Source organism: Mustelus asterias, chromosome 24 (assembly GCF_964213995.1).
Source record: "Mustelus asterias chromosome 24, sMusAst1.hap1.1, whole genome shotgun sequence".
Taxonomy (NCBI): domain Eukaryota; kingdom Metazoa; phylum Chordata; class Chondrichthyes; order Carcharhiniformes; family Triakidae; genus Mustelus; species Mustelus asterias.
Window position 1 is genome coordinate 25,385,184 of NC_135824.1, and position 15,515 is coordinate 25,400,698.

Below are 15,515 nucleotides of genomic sequence, written 5' to 3' on the forward strand. Positions count from 1 at the left end.
GCACAGCAAGGGTGCCCTGTTTAATTCTGTCTTGGTTAGCGCTGCTGCCTCACAGCATCAGGGACCTGGCTTCAATTCCTGCCTCGGGTTTGCACATTCTCCCCGTGTCTGCGTGGGTTTCCTCCGGGTGCTCCGGTTTCCTCCCACAGTCCAAAGATGTGCGTTTTAGTCTGATTGGCCATGCTAAAATTGCCCCTTAGTGTCAGGGCGACTCACAGGGTAAAAATGGGATTACGGAGATAAAGGCCTGGGTGGGATTGTGGCTGGTGCAGACTCCAAAGGCCAAATGGTCTCCATTTGCACTGTAGGGATTCTATGATTCTATGACTTGGTTCCAGACATTGAAGCTAGTTGTAGTGCCCTTCATATTTCAGCATAAATGTATCTGGATGTAGGTTTAGATTGTAGTGGCCACCAGAGGGCAGTATAACTGCTTCAAACTCATCAATTTCCAGAGATTTTATATACTTCCCAATTTCTTAGATAGCTTTCAAGAAGTGACAAAGATAATTTTTTGCTCCTGACCCTTTATTCCCAAAGGAATATTCTCGTATTTTCTTGGATGTTGAATGCCAGAGATGCCAGGCTGAGAAAAGCTTCTGTCCGGAGTGTTCTACAAATTGAGGTTTAGAATGTATGTTAGAGTTGTCCTGGCTGTCCTGTCTCCTGCTGTCCTGTCTGGAGACAATACACATCTCTTTAACCTGTGCTAATGCTCTCTCCATTCACATTGTCTGTACCTTTAAGACTTGATTAGCTGTAAAGGCTCTCATTCCAATCATTATTCATTATTCTGTAAATTGAGTTTGTGTCTTTATATGCCCTGTTTGCTGTTTATGAGCAGATCTCCCATTCACCTGACGAAGGAGCAGCGCTCCGAAAGCTAGTGGCTTTTGCTACCAAATAAACCTGTTGGACTTTAACCTGGTGTTGTTAGACTCCTTACTGTGTTTACCCCAGTCCAACGCCGGCATCTCCACATCATTGCTGACTGGCCAGCATTTATTGCCCATCCCTAGTTGCCCTTGTTAAGAGGGCAGCTGAAAGTCAACCACATTCTGTGGCTCTGGAATCACATGCAAGTCAGACCCGATGAGGACAGCAAATTTTGTTCCCCAGAAGACATTAATGAACCAGATGGGTTTTTCCGACAATCGACAATGGTTTCATGGTCATCAGTAGACTCCACATTTTTAAAAATTGAATTCAAATTCCACCACCTACCATGGTGGGATTCGAACCCAGGTCCCCAGAACATTAGCTGAGTTTCTGGATTAATAGCACTGTGACATCACCTCCCATCCCATATCATCTGAAAGATGGCACCTCCGACAATGCAGCACTCCTTCAGCGCAGTACTGGGAGTCATCAGCCTAGGTTTATCTGCTCAAGTCTCCACAGGGGGATGCGGTTCTTCAAATTGGTGACCGTGGGTGATTTTTTTTGTCCACCTGAGAGGGCAGGCTGGGCCTCGGTTTCACATGTCATTCGAAAGATGGGACCTCTGAAAGCATGCCACTCCCTCAGTGCAGCACTGAGAGCAGTTAGCCTGGAGGAGCTGAGAGCCTAGTGGTATTATTGCTTGACTATTAATCCAGAAACTCAGCTAATGTTCTGGGGACACAGGTTCGAATCCTGCTCATGGCAGATGGTGAAATTTGAATTCAATAAAAAATATCTGGAATTAAAAGATTTGATTTATTATTGTCACATGTATTAGTATCCAATGAAAAGTATTGTTTCTTGCATGCTGTACAGACAAAGCATACCGTACGTAGAGAAAGAAAGGAGAGAGTGCAGAATGTCATCAAATCTGTAAAAGATTGAATTAGAGCATTGTTAGAGAGTTTAAAAGAGTTAGAGTAAAGTTTTAGAAGCATAGAACAAGAGCAAAAATATAATTAGGGGTATGCTGGGCACAATTTGCAGGAAATCGCCACGCTCCGGTGCCATGAAACTATTGTTGATTGTTGTAAAAACCTATCTGGTTCACTAATGTCCTTTCGAGAGGGAAATCTGCTGTCCTTACCCCGCCTGGCCTACATGTGACTCCAGAGCCACAGCAATGTGGTTGACTCTCAACTGCCTTCTGAAATGGCGCAGCCAAGAGCAACTAGGGATAAGCAATAAATGTTAGCCAGTCAGCGATGCCCACAAACTAATAAAAAAAAGTTTTATCTACTCAAGTCCCCACAGTGGGGATGCTGTTCTTCAAATTAGCAACTGTGGGATCGTTTTTGTCCACCTGAGAGGGCAGGCTAGGGCTTGGTTTTACAAATCATCTGAAAGATGCCACCTTTGAAATTGCAGCACATCATATAATCCCTACAGTGCAGAAGAAAGCCATTTGGCCCATTGACCAACAACAATCCCACCCAGTAACCTCTGCTAATCCCCCTGACACTAAGGGGTAATTTAGCATGACCAATCCACCTAACCCGCATATCTTTGGAGTGTGGGAAGAAACCAGAGCACCCAAAGGAAACACACACAGACACGGGGACAATGTGCAAACTCCACACAGACAGTGACCTGAGGCTGGAATTGAACCTGAGTCCCTGGTGGTGTGAGGCAGCAGTGCTAACCACTGTGCCACCCGAGCCACCCAGCACTTGAGTTATCAGCCTCGGTTAATCCGCCCAAGTCTCTGCATTGGTGGAACCTGAGCCCACTGACACTGGTACCCAGTGAGAGAAAGCCTGCTGAGCTGAGGGGATAGGATAGGGTGGAATGGATTGAGAGGATTTGATTTGATTTATTATTGTTCCATGCATCTGTATACAGTATTGTTCCTTGTGCGCTATACAGGCAAAGCATAGCGTACATAAGAGAGAAGGAAAGGAGAGGGTGCAGAATATAGGGTTACAGTCATAGTTAGGGTGTAGAAAAAGATCAACTTCATATGGTAGGTCCATTCAAAAGTCTGAGGGAAGAAGCTGCTCTTGAGTCAATTGGTACATGACCTCAGACTTTTGTTTCTTTTTCCCGATGGAAGAAGGTGGAAGAGAGAATGTCCGTGGTGTGTGGGGTCCTTGGTTATGTTGGCTGCTTTGCCAAGGCAGCGGGAAGTGTAGACGGAGTCAATATATGGGAGGCTGGTTTGCGTGATGGCATGAGTTACGTTCACAACCCTTTGTAGTTCCTTGTGGTCTTGGTCAGAGCAGGAGCCACACCAATCTGTGATACAACCAGAAAGGATGCAGTTCTTAGAATCCCTACAGCACAGAAAGAGGCCACTCGGCCCATCGAGTCTGCACCGACCACAATCCCACCCGGGCCCTATCCCCATATTTTTACCCACTGATCCCTCTAACCTACGCATCCCAGGACACTAAGGGCAATTTTAGCATGGCCAATCAACCTAACCCGCAGATCTTTGGACTGTGGGAGGAAACCGGAGCACCCGGAGGAAACCCACGCAGACACGAGGAGAATGTGCAAACTCCACACAGACAGTGACCCAAGCCGGGAATCGAACCCAGGTCCCTTGGAGCAGTGAAGCAGCAGTGCTAACCACTGTGCTACCGTGCCTTCTATGCTTTCTATGTTAGGAGCTAGCTGCTAGGATTGAGTGATGGGTTTGGGAGGGGGGGGGGGGGGGGTGAGGGGAGGAGGAGTTCGAGACCTGACTACAACTCCCAGCGTGCTTTGCGATCCCGCGTCCAATCAGAAAGCTTCATGCTGCTGCAGCCGGCGATTGGCCCACCTCGGGTGTGAGTGAACGAATGAGGAACGGGGTTGTTGCGGCGCCCGGGTCAAAGGGTTAGGTCGCTGCAAATGGAGGCGTTTGTGGGTGAGTTTTGAACTGTCCCGGGAGAGAGGGGTAGACAGAGCCCCCCGGGGAAGAGACAGCCCCGGGCTGGGCTGCTCCATGGTTGTCCTGTCTCCCAGGTTCCCCCCATCACTCTGCACCTTTCCGAGCTCTAGCAGGTGTGCAGCCAGTCACTGATATTGTGAGCAGCCTTTTGTCTTCAGGAGCTTCTGTTTAAAGGAATAAACTCAGGTTTATAATGAATACTATAACACCAGCACCCTGGGGACAGTCAGTGCAAATCCCAAAGATGAGAGGTCACACCACACCAGGTTATAGTCCAACAGATTTATTTGGAATCACCAGCTTTCGTCAGGTGGAGTAAGCAGCGCTCCGAAAGCTTGTGATTTCAAATAAACCTGTTGGACTGTAACCTGGTGTCGTGTGACCTCTCGTCATGTCCACCCCAGTCCAACACCGGTATCTCCACGTCAAACTCCAAAACATTTCACTCCTTAGAAGGGCAGTCCCTGTGGTTATTTTTGATTTATTATTGGCAGGGACCTGGATTCAATTCCTGGCTTGGGTCACTGTCTGTGCAGGGTCTGAACGTTCTCCCTGTGTCTGCGTGGGTTTCCTCCAGGTGTTCTCGTTTCCTCCCACTGTCCGAAATATGTGCTGGTTAGGTGCATTGGCTATGCTAAATTCTACTTCAGTGTACCCGAACTGGCTCCAGAATGTGACAACTCGGGGATTTTCACAGTAACTTCATTGCAGTGTTAATGTAAGCCTACTTGTGACAATTATAAATACAAAAAAACTAATATATTGGGATACTGTGAAAAGTATTGTTTCTTGTGTGCTATACAGACAGAACATACCATTCATAGAGTACATGGGGAAAAGATCGGGTGCAGAATATAGTGTTACAGTCAGAGCTGTGAGTTTACTTGTGAGGTTTTGCTCTACCTCCATGATTCAAAATCGGCTATAGTTTTATTTCAAGCAGTGCCTTGGTAGTGCCTAGATTTAATTTTTGCTGGAAAGAGACATGTTGCTTTTTGTATTATTTCGATTTGATTTATTATTGTCACATGCATTGAGACACAATGTTGTTTTGTTTCTTGTGTGCTATACAGGCAAAACATACTGTTCATAAAGTACATAGGGGAAAAGGATAGGGTGCAGAATATAGCATTGCAGTTACAGGTAGGGTGAAGAGAAAGATCAGCTTACTATATTGTAGGACCATTCAAAAGTCTGATGACAGCAGGGAAGAAGCTCATCAGGACAAACACAGGAACACTAAGTTTGCAGCCATCACAGCAGTTCGTACCACTTTTCTCCGCTGGCAACATGCCACTATTTTTTTTAGCAACTTTCAAAGTTTTTATTTCCTTCACAGGTAGGGGAGACGAATCTGTGGCCCATAATAAAAAAACTTTGTTGGTTTGTGACGAAGGTTAGTAGGGTGCTTGGAGTCCAGGAACCCTTAGCTGAATGGATGGTGAAGATAGAGAGTAGGTTTAAAGGATAGTTAATGAGACTGAAAGAATCGCCTGTTACTCATAATCTAATTTGGATTTAGGAACAAGTAACTCTTTATCAAAATATTTGCGGATGGTAATAAATTGCGGGTATCAGCTAACACCTGAAGAATACAATGTACAGAAAAGCTTCAGAAAATTTGCAGACTGCAATTATGTGGCAAATGGGCTTTAATACCAATAGATGTGAAGTAACGCACTTTGGGAAATAAGAAAATGTAAAAGGGAGATACTTATTTACTCTGCTTAGAATGTGGGACTCACTACCACTGGGAAATAGCTGAGGCAAATGGTCAGATGCTCTCAACAGGAAAGTACACGGGTGTATGGAAGAAAAGGGAATCTTAAGGATTGGCCGAAGATCTGTCCTGAGGTGGATGGAATGAGAGGAGACTTGTTGTGAGGGTTATGAAGAGCAGCACAGACTATTTGCACTGACATACCTGTTTCTGTGCTGTATATTCTATATACTCTGTTTCCTTCCGCCCTACCTGAGCAAGCAGCCCGATCAAAAGCAGCATACATCCAAAAATTATACTTCCTATCTGTATGCGTATAAAGCTAATGGCTGAGATTTTCTTCCTCAAACCAATTATGTGGCATAAAAGATTGTGAAATTTTGGGTAAAAGTGAATTACTCGTGTAACTACAGTGTGCCCAGATTTGCTCAATCCATGATGTCTTGTCAATCAAACTCTCGGGCCTGAATGAATGTCTTCACAAACCTGGCCGTGCCTCTGATTCTAAGGTGTGTCCCCCAGTTTCATTTGTTCAGAGGTTTCTCTCCGTTGTGACCAGATTTCCAGGCACGTCACGAAGCAACCTTTTTTGGGTCTTACCGTTGTAATTTTTTTTAGTTTTATAGAAGTTTATCCTCAGTGACCATACTTCTCGTAATCCATTTTTGTTGCATTGAGTATAAGTCACTTTAAAAATGGAAAAGCTTTCCCCATTGCAGATTTGTAGATTGGATGGGATCGAGTAGAATAGTGAAATTGCACCCAAAGTGGGTTTGAAATGACACTGATTAAATTACAGTTTGTGTTATTGCTAAAATTGTTTTTGTGATCATAACTTTAACATCTATGTACCAACCAATCGGGCAGTGTACTTGACACAATTGTGTCTTTATTCTCTGTGTTATAAAGTATTCTTTAATATATTTAAGAGTGGCAAATTGGTTCACTTAGGTTGATACGACTGAAAACAGAATTAACATTCAAAAACATCTTTAAAAAGATGTCTTGATCTCCACCCCTGACTGACCTGATTTAAAATGATTTATTAAAAAAACTATACTGAATAAGTTCATAGTTTCATAGAATCGTACCATAGAATCCCTGCAGTGCAAAGAGGCTATTTGGCCCATCGAGCCTGCACTGATCCTCCGAAAGGGCATCTTACCCAGGCCCTCTCCCCCAGCCTAATCCTGTGACCCCACACATTTACCGTGTCTAATCGATTTAACCTACACATCTTGGGACTGTGGGAGCACACCGGATTACACACACACACACGCACACGCATACACAATATGCAAACTCTGCATAGTCAGTCACCCAAGGCTGGAATCGAACTTGGGGTCCCTGGCACTGTGAGGCAGCAGTGCTAACCACTGTGCTACCATGCGGCCATTGATGTCATTGGTGTCTAGGTAAATAATTAGTGTTTCATTTGAAAACTAAAACTTTTAAGACATGGTAATTGTTCCCCCAAAGAAACATGAACAAATTTGAAGATTCTTCCCCCCCACCAGTGGAATCTCACATTTTTGCCCTGGGGGCCATTTGTTGTCAGGGCGTGTTCTGAGTAGAATCAGTCTTGTACAGTTCAAAAGATGGTTGAAAACCTAAATGCTTTATACTGATATTACAAACAAATCTACCCCATTATTTCTAATGCATGGATGGTAGGTAAATGAGTTTAAGACTGAAAGACTAAATTTACTGGTGTGGGTTAGATATTTCTTCAGGCTGTGGTTGGGTAGCTAATAGTAGGTCTAATTCTCGTATGGATTATCTCTGGCCTCGATTCCTGGATTTCTGCCAGTTATCCAAATAACCCTGCTCATCATTTTACAGCAGCATGTTATTCCACCAGTTTAGTTTTTTAAAAAAATCTCCAAGTAAATGACACGTTACACAAAGCACAATGCAGCTGGTTGTTCTAGCAATATGAGAGAGAGAGGCTGGTTAAACATGGTTTGAAAGAAGATAAACTTTTTCATGACGTTTGCTTTTAGATCGTAATGTTTCTTTGCAGATTTTTGACGGTTTTCTTTTGTCAGTGATGGTGCAGCGGGGATCTTTCACTTTCAGTTAACCTTGGGGTGGCACAGGAGCTTCACAGCTCCAGGAACCCGAGTTCCATTCCTGGCTTGGGTCACTGTCTGTGTGGAGTTTGCATATTCTCCCCGTGTCCGCTTGGGTTTCCTCCGGGTGCTCCGGTTTCCTCCCACATTCTGAAAGACGTGCTGGTTATGTGCATTGACCCAAACAGGTGCTGGACTGTGGCGACTCGGCGAATTTCACAATAACTTCGTTGCAGTGTTAATGTGAGCCTTACTTGTGACTAATAAATAAACTTAACTTTACTTGGACTGTATTTTTTTTCAGGAAACCATGGATCTTTGACGTTGTGACATTAAGACAGTTTGATCATGAACACTGACCTGTGGAAAACCATCTTGCTGGCCAAGCAGGAGAAGCACAGAAAGCTGTTCCTTAATTACAAGAACCTAGGCAAATTTCCTCCGGAATTACTGAGAGATGGTGGCTCAGAATACTTAGAACACCTTTATATGAAGATGAATTCATTAACAACACTGGTATGTATGTTTTTACCCCTACCTGCTGTAATTTAAAAATAAATGAACAGGTGGTTTCAAAAGTTTATAAGCAATTTACAGGTGGTTTTGTGTGTGACACCAGATTTGTTAGATTTAGTGGCAAGCAGTTCAGTCTTAAGTTGGAGTTGATTCATATATACCAAGAAGTTCCACTTCTGACCGTCTGTGCTGAGGTAGCTGACTTCATACTACATCTGACAAAAACAAATGGAGAACAGAATGCATGCCGTTACAGCTCAGCCTCAATGTGTAATCTTTTTCTGGTTTTGTGTATACTGCTTACCATTCCACTGAGTGCAAGCTGTTAGCCTAGTAGCTCGGTCTTGGAGAAACAGCAAGGAGATATTTAAAGTTTATTTATTAGCGTGACAAGTAGGCTTACATTAACACTACAATGAACTTACTGTGAAAATCCCCTAGTCGCCACACTCCGGCGCCTGTTCAGGTACACTGAGAGAGAATTTAGCATGACCAATGCACCTAACCAGCACGTCTTTCAGACTGTGGGAGGAAACCGGAGCACCCGGAGGAAACCCACACAGACACTGGAAGAGCGTGCAAACTCTACACAGACAGTGACCCAAGTTGGGAATAGAACCCAGGTCCCTGGCGACGCTGTGAGGTAGCAGTGCTAACCACTGTGCCACCCCTAGACACAGTTGAGCCTTTTGTATAATAATAATTTCAATTGAGGAGCACAAGAAAACAAACCAAAAGTGAAACATTCTATCATGGGGAAATGTTTTAATCTTCAACAACATGAGCAGATTGTATTATAGAATAGTTTACTATACCCTGCAGGGCTGTATTCTTGAACTATTTACAAGTGGTTTGCTCCTTAATCATAGATCTTTATTTATTGCCTTACATAGTTTGGTTAATTATGTTCTGTAGTAATGCATAGTAAGAGATTTTGTGGCGCAGCGGGTAGCATTCCTGTCTCTGAGCCAGAAGCTCTGGGTTAGTGTCCCAGCCAAGGACCTGATAGTCAAGGAAGGTATGTTCACAACACGGTCAAACAGGTTGAGTGTGTCAATCTGCAAATCCTTCCAAGTAAGTCAGTGGCTAGTGGTAAAGAGACTCCTGGTCAGGCATGTTTGATGTGGAGCGGTGCTCCTCAAGCCATAGACTTGAGTGAGTTATTCCAGGAATCCCTAGCTATGGAAACAGATGAAAATCTGCCTTCGTGCACCACAAGGTGCGGGAAGAAAATTGGAATTGGAATAATGCCTAGTGCAGGCAATATGAAGGACTGTTTTTGTAAATTAGGTTTTTTATTGTCTAAACCTTTAACAGTTGCCAAAAACAAAAACTGTAAGGATGAAAAATAACTGCAACGTTTTACTATTTTTAGCCAGACAACCTTGGACAGAAACTTCCAAATCTTACTGAATTGTGAGTATTCTCAAACTGCTTTGTTCGCATTGATGTCTTTTAGCCACACATATGTCTTTTCACCATTAAGAATCCAGTTTATGCTTTATAAGCCAATTTACAGCTTAATTTTAATTAATATATCCTACAATTATTTTCATATCTGCGTGGTAATTTTGCAACTGTTAGTTTTATTAAACATTATTTTAAATGATGGTCAATATGATGTATCTGCTCTGATCATGCCCTGCTGTGTTTGAGGATTCTAATGTGTGATGTTAGTGTACCTTTAAGAATGTTTTAAAAAGCATGTTCTCTGCAGCTATCACAGCTTCAGTTTTTTTCATTGTTGCTGGGCTCTCTGGAGAAGTCGTTTTATTGCTGCTTCAATGGCTGAAATGGGGTTTTGTTTATTTTTACTATGGGCCTCCGTTACTTTCTGGGATTTGTTTTATGACTGCATTGTGAGAGGGAAGATTGATTGACAAATCAAAGTCAGGAGGTTCCTCCCCAGAAGAATTCAAGGACTTTATTTTCAGTTTTGGTTTTGAAGGGCGTGGTCAGCTGACTGGAAAGCAGTGTTTCTCTCTCTCCCTGGTTTTGGAAATTCTGCTGTTAGCTGGAAGTAAGGTTCCTGACCTTCCTGAAGTGGAAAATCTGCTGTTGGTGGTTGGCTTGCCTAGAGTCACTCTTTCCCTGGTATTTTGGGAAGCTGTTCTGATTTCAAGCTGTTCTGGGTGTATATTCAGAGGGCTGCTAGAAGTTACAAGGCTGGGAAGTCAGAGTTTCAATTCTTCACCCAAAGGACTAAGTTCCAGCATCACATGAGCATTTGTATTTTCTGTGTAGAACCTGTGAAAATGGTTTTGTATCAGGAAGTTTTGTTTGATTGGAACAATTTAGCTATATTTGTTAAGGGGTTATACAATATCATGATTTTTTTGTCATTGGTAAAAGTTATTGCTAATTTTATTTCTATAAATGTTAATTATATTCTTAAATAAAGTTTGTTTGGTAAAAGCACCTTAGTGGGTCAGTTAAATCAAACCTGAAGTGATCTCATGCTCACCCTGGCCAAATACCAAGTGCAAAACTTATGATCCAGGTAGATTTCATAAAACACTTTGGAGTTTCTGATCTGAATTATAACAAATCTTCTCAGCATTGTTTGTAACCAGTTTGAACCCCAAATGCAAATGTAAATATTAGTCAAAATGAACAGGATAATTAGAACATAGAACATAGAACAGTACAGCACAGAACAGGCCCTTCGGCCCATGATGTTGTGCCGAGCTTTATCTGAAACCAAGATCAAGCTATCCCACTCCCTATCATCCTGGTGTGCTCCATGTGCCTATCCAATAACCGTTTAAATGTTCCTAAAGTGTCTGACTCCACTATCACTGCAATAGAAGGGAGGAATTTTACTTCAAACGAGTTAGTCATTTTATATGGAATCTTTTAACCTATGAATAGCAAAATTGCATCTCTCTCTCTAATTCTTTGTCAAACATGTTAAATCTTGATGTCTGCGTCGATATGCGCTATCTTCTTGGAGATCCTCTCCACTTTGAGCCGGCGGTTTGCGTTGCCGATAGTGGCCATGAGGTGGAGATGTGGGGATCTTTTCTGCTTTCTTGCATCTTTGTAGAAACTTGTTGCCTGTTGACATGCTGCACCATGCTTTTCTGTTTCTTATTCAATTCTTGGTGGTGTTTTGTAATTCAATAAGAAGATTTTTTTGAACTGAGAAATGTAAATGTATTCGGTACAAACTATATACCTTACAGTAATCATACACTCTGCTATTTGTAACATATTGTAGAAGTTAGTAGGACACTTCTCCAGAGTGTGCCCAACATAATATTGATCATTAAAAACAGTTGCTCACTTCCTTCACAGAGATTTTCGGAGGAGCCAGATCAAGTGCAACCTCTACGCTGGCCTTGGGCTGCTACATACAGACAATACAATATAAATGTAATACAAATATAAATGTGGAATTAGAATCTCTGATTGTTCTACAACAAGCCATCAACCCCCTGTTTAGTTGAGATGGAGCTAATGCACATCTCAGGCCCAGAGGGTTCATTATTACCTACATGATTGAGGTTGGATGTAACTCAATAGGAGATATAAGGTATTAGATGGAACTGGTGTAGGGTGCTGACTTTTGTGTCGTAGTAGGATATTTACCTATGGCGAGATAATTACATTTATTTTTTGTGGGTGTCGAAAGATGATTGAACTTTTGGTGGATTTTGCCTTGCCAGGAACTGCTGGCATGTCGATTGAGTAAACCTTTAGTGTAGCCAATTGTTTGAGTAGCTGATCTCTTTGCTTAATATTGTGCCAAGTAATCCTCATCTGGATGGTGATTTGAGATGGTTTCACGTATAGGATCTGATGTTAGTCAAAGTGAAAATGTTTAAACTCTCGATGAATGAGATTCAAGGGCAGCTGCCTTCAAATTTGGGTTAAGCAGAGCATTGTGATGGCTAAGGAGGTCCAATTTGCCATATGAATGTGTCTTGATGTAATCCAATAAACCTGCAAACAGAGCCTACACTGTATTTGAAATGCTGCACATTGAGTCATTCTAACACTTATCTTCTGTTCAGATTCAAATGCTGAATAAAAGGCACACAGTAAAAGAGTAAACAAAAATCTTCATTCAATTTATTCACAGTTTACCGTGACTTGGCCTTGATAAGGGCTGTCAGTAGTAGGTTTTTAGATCCCCAATCACTCCCTGATCCATTGGCTGGAGCTTGACTCGGGCTGGGAGACAACAACAACAGTCGTGCTCTTTCGGCCACAAGTGTCGGGGTGCATAGGGCAGTTGTCTTATGATGATGCCACCTCCTTTTCTTTCATTAATATGTTTTGTCCACTTTCCTGACTCATGGCACAAAAATGCTGGAGGTCATCCAGGCGATTTTGTTAGCCTCATACTGTATGGGTAGTCTCTTCACTTCCATGGAGCACCATGGCTTCTTGGACTCCCCTATCGCAGGAAGCGGCAGCTTCTTTTTAGTGCTGTCTATGTTGGCGCAGACCATAGTAGTGACATGTCCTTGTTCCGCTTTCCATCCTTAAACATCAAAAAGTGTTCTGGCAAAAGCCGGTAAAATAGTCCTGTTTCACCCGTGTTAAAAATGTCTCTTTGTGCATACTTCTTCAAGTAACGGGTGAGGCCACTTTAACGCCAATCATCTGCTATTGCTGTTGTAATGACTGAGCCTTCACCACTTACTGAGTGGAAGATCTTGCCCTGCTTTATCTTGAATCGGTCCAGCCAACCGTGGCTGCGGATAAATTCCCTGTATCCCAGCTTCTTCACCACGTCAACTCCCTTTTCCTTCAAAATTGGGCCGGAGACACGGACACATACTTTGCGCGGATTGCCTTGAACCCCAATAGCAGAGCTTCAACATCAGGATAGGCAGCCATTCTCATCCTCTTCTTTGCTGGAGGGAATGCCTGCTTGTTGAATTGTTCCAAGATGTTCTCCTTGACTTTCAGAATGGTGGACAAACTTGATGGGTGAACCTCCCACTCTTTTGCGATGTCCGCTTTCCATCTCACGGTTTCACTTTCCTCCATCAACTTCACATTCTCTCCGGTTGACAACTTTAACTTTCTTGCAGGTTTTGCCAGATTCTCATGCCTAGCACATCATTTCACAGGGAAATTTGAGTGTGGGTGGGTTGAACCACTCCACTTTGATTAGCTGGCATGGTTACATGGTCCTGGAAAGATAGGCTGGTTTGCTTTCACTGTGGAAGCACCTTTTTTGGGAAGAATCTTTGAGTTATTTTTCTTGCCGGCATTGAACAAAAGTTTTAACCTGGGTCAACTATTGTGGACTTTTGGCTAATCATGAACATTGTTCCATAGCTTTTGCTATTCTGCTGGTAGGAATGGTTGATAACTTTGACACAAGCGGAATATTCTGTCATCCAAGTTTGACAGATTTCACGGCAATTTTGTCAAACGTACAGCACAGAAAGGGGATTTTCACAGTAACTTCATTGCAGTGTTAATGTTAATAAGCCTACTTGTGACTAATAAATAAACTTTATTTGGCCAAACTGGTCCATGCTGGCATTAATGCTCCACGTGAACCACCTCCTATCCATCTTCATCTAGCTCTCTTTGAATAAACATCTCCCATCCTTCCTCCCTAGTGTGTTTTTCAGTTTCCCCTTAAATATACTTTTCTATTTGGCTCACCTGATAGTGAGTTCTGTGTTCTAACCACTTCTGGCTTTATTAGTGACTATCTTGTGTTTTTGGTTGCTAGTTTCCAACTCCACCACAAGCAAAATCATTTTTGCTGCAACTATTTCACATTTATTTCTTATTATTGCAAGTTTATTTATTAGTGTCACAAGTAGGCTTACATTAACACTGCAGTGAAGTTACTGTGAAAATCCCCTCGTCGCCACACTCCAGCGCCTGTTTGGGTACACTGAGGGAGAATTTGACATGGTCAATGCACCTAACCAGCACGTCTTTCGGACTGCGGGAGGAAACCAGAGCACCCGGAGGAAACAGACGCAGACACGGGGAGAACGTGCAGACTCCGCACAGACAGTGACCCAAGCCGGGAATCGAACCTGGGTCCCTGGAGCTGTGAGGCAGCAGTGCTAACCACTGTGCCACCGTGTCACCCTACCATATATCAAACCCCTTTATAATGTTGTAGACCTCCAACAGGTTACCCTCTCAGGCCTCTCCTTTCTGCTGAAAAGAGTCTCCAGAAGGTCTTTGAATAGCTGTTTATTATTTTTCATAGGTTTTCATAGAAGACTTAAAGCACCAGTAACTAACTCAATCCCATTAAAGAAATATGAATTATCACTAAAGATGGAGATCAGATTGGTGTTTAAAATGAGCTGAAAGTTACAGGTGCTCAAGGTGGGGGAAGAAGCAGAATCTTAATGCATTAATCGATTGTAGATTATTGTTAAATAACCATCAAAATAATGCAGAAGTGTGACATTTATTGAAACTGTTTGTATAGGTTCTGTTTGAGATTAGCTACTGAAATAGCACTGTTTATAACCTTTATTAAAAAGGAAGGCAAATTCGCATGCAAAGGAAGATTGCTTTTGATTCAAAGTTTTCCCTTGTTTTTGCGATGGCAGAGATTTAAAATAGATATTAGAATGAGGTGCTGGGAGCAGATTTCCTTCAACGCATCCTGTGAATCAACCATGATAGTCAGATACTCAAATCGACCCCTCTAACAACCAATGATGACAGTTGAGGCTTGGTGAAAGTTTGGGGGTTTTTTTTTGAGCTTTGCATTGATAAGGGTGAGACTGAACTGTTCTGTTTACACAGCTTCCAAATTCAGCTACTTCTCCAGCCTACCGGTATTTCAGTAAGCGAGGAAACTTGGCTGTTGCATTGGTATGTAAGCAAATAACAACTCTGTTTTTAAGCAGGGCTTGTGCTGTCTGCGCACCAGCAGACAACCCGGGTCTTAGTTGGCTGGCTTGGGTACCATCTAAACAGAAGTCAACTGTAGCCGGTTATTAATTAATCACCAAAAAATCTGTTTCCACTGATGTCCCGGTCTAAGTGTAGAATAATTCAATGTTTGTGCAAAATCCAAATACGAAAGAGTCCACGGAACCATAGAATCCCTACAGTACAGAAAGAGGCCACCCAGCCCATCAAGTCTGCACTGTTTTTCCAAAAGAGCATCCCACCCAGGCCCTCCCCTCCGTCCTATCCCCATAACCCTGCATATTTATCATGGCCAATCCATCTAACCTATACATATTTGGACACCAAGGGGCAATATAGCACGGCCAATCCACCCAACCCCTGAACATTTTGGGACTGTGGGAGGAAACCGGAGCCACTGGAGGAAACCCACGCAGACACAGGGAGAACGCGCAAACTCCACACAGACAGATCGGAATTGAACCTGGGTCCCTGGTGCTGTGAGGCAGCAGTGCTAACCACTGTGCTACCAAGC

General features: G+C 42.9%; 1 protein-coding gene across 3 annotated transcripts in view; it reads left to right on the plus strand.

Moving 5' to 3' along the window:
* Positions 1-3,704: 3,704 nt before the first annotated feature.
* The window catches only part of lrrc28 (leucine rich repeat containing 28), a 64,843-nt gene continuing 53,032 nt past the window's right edge, over positions 3,705-15,515 (plus strand). The window contains exons 1-3 of one of the 3 annotated variants that reach the window (XM_078241481.1): positions 3,705-3,793; positions 7,914-8,125; positions 9,501-9,541. In XM_078241481.1, the coding sequence (XP_078097607.1) occupies positions 7,958-8,125; positions 9,501-9,541 (209 nt within the window). In that variant the 5' untranslated portion in view covers positions 3,705-3,793; positions 7,914-7,957. The remainder of the gene's footprint in view (positions 3,794-7,913; positions 8,126-9,500; positions 9,542-15,515) is intronic. The other 2 variants (XM_078241479.1, XM_078241480.1) reach the window with 2 other exon arrangements.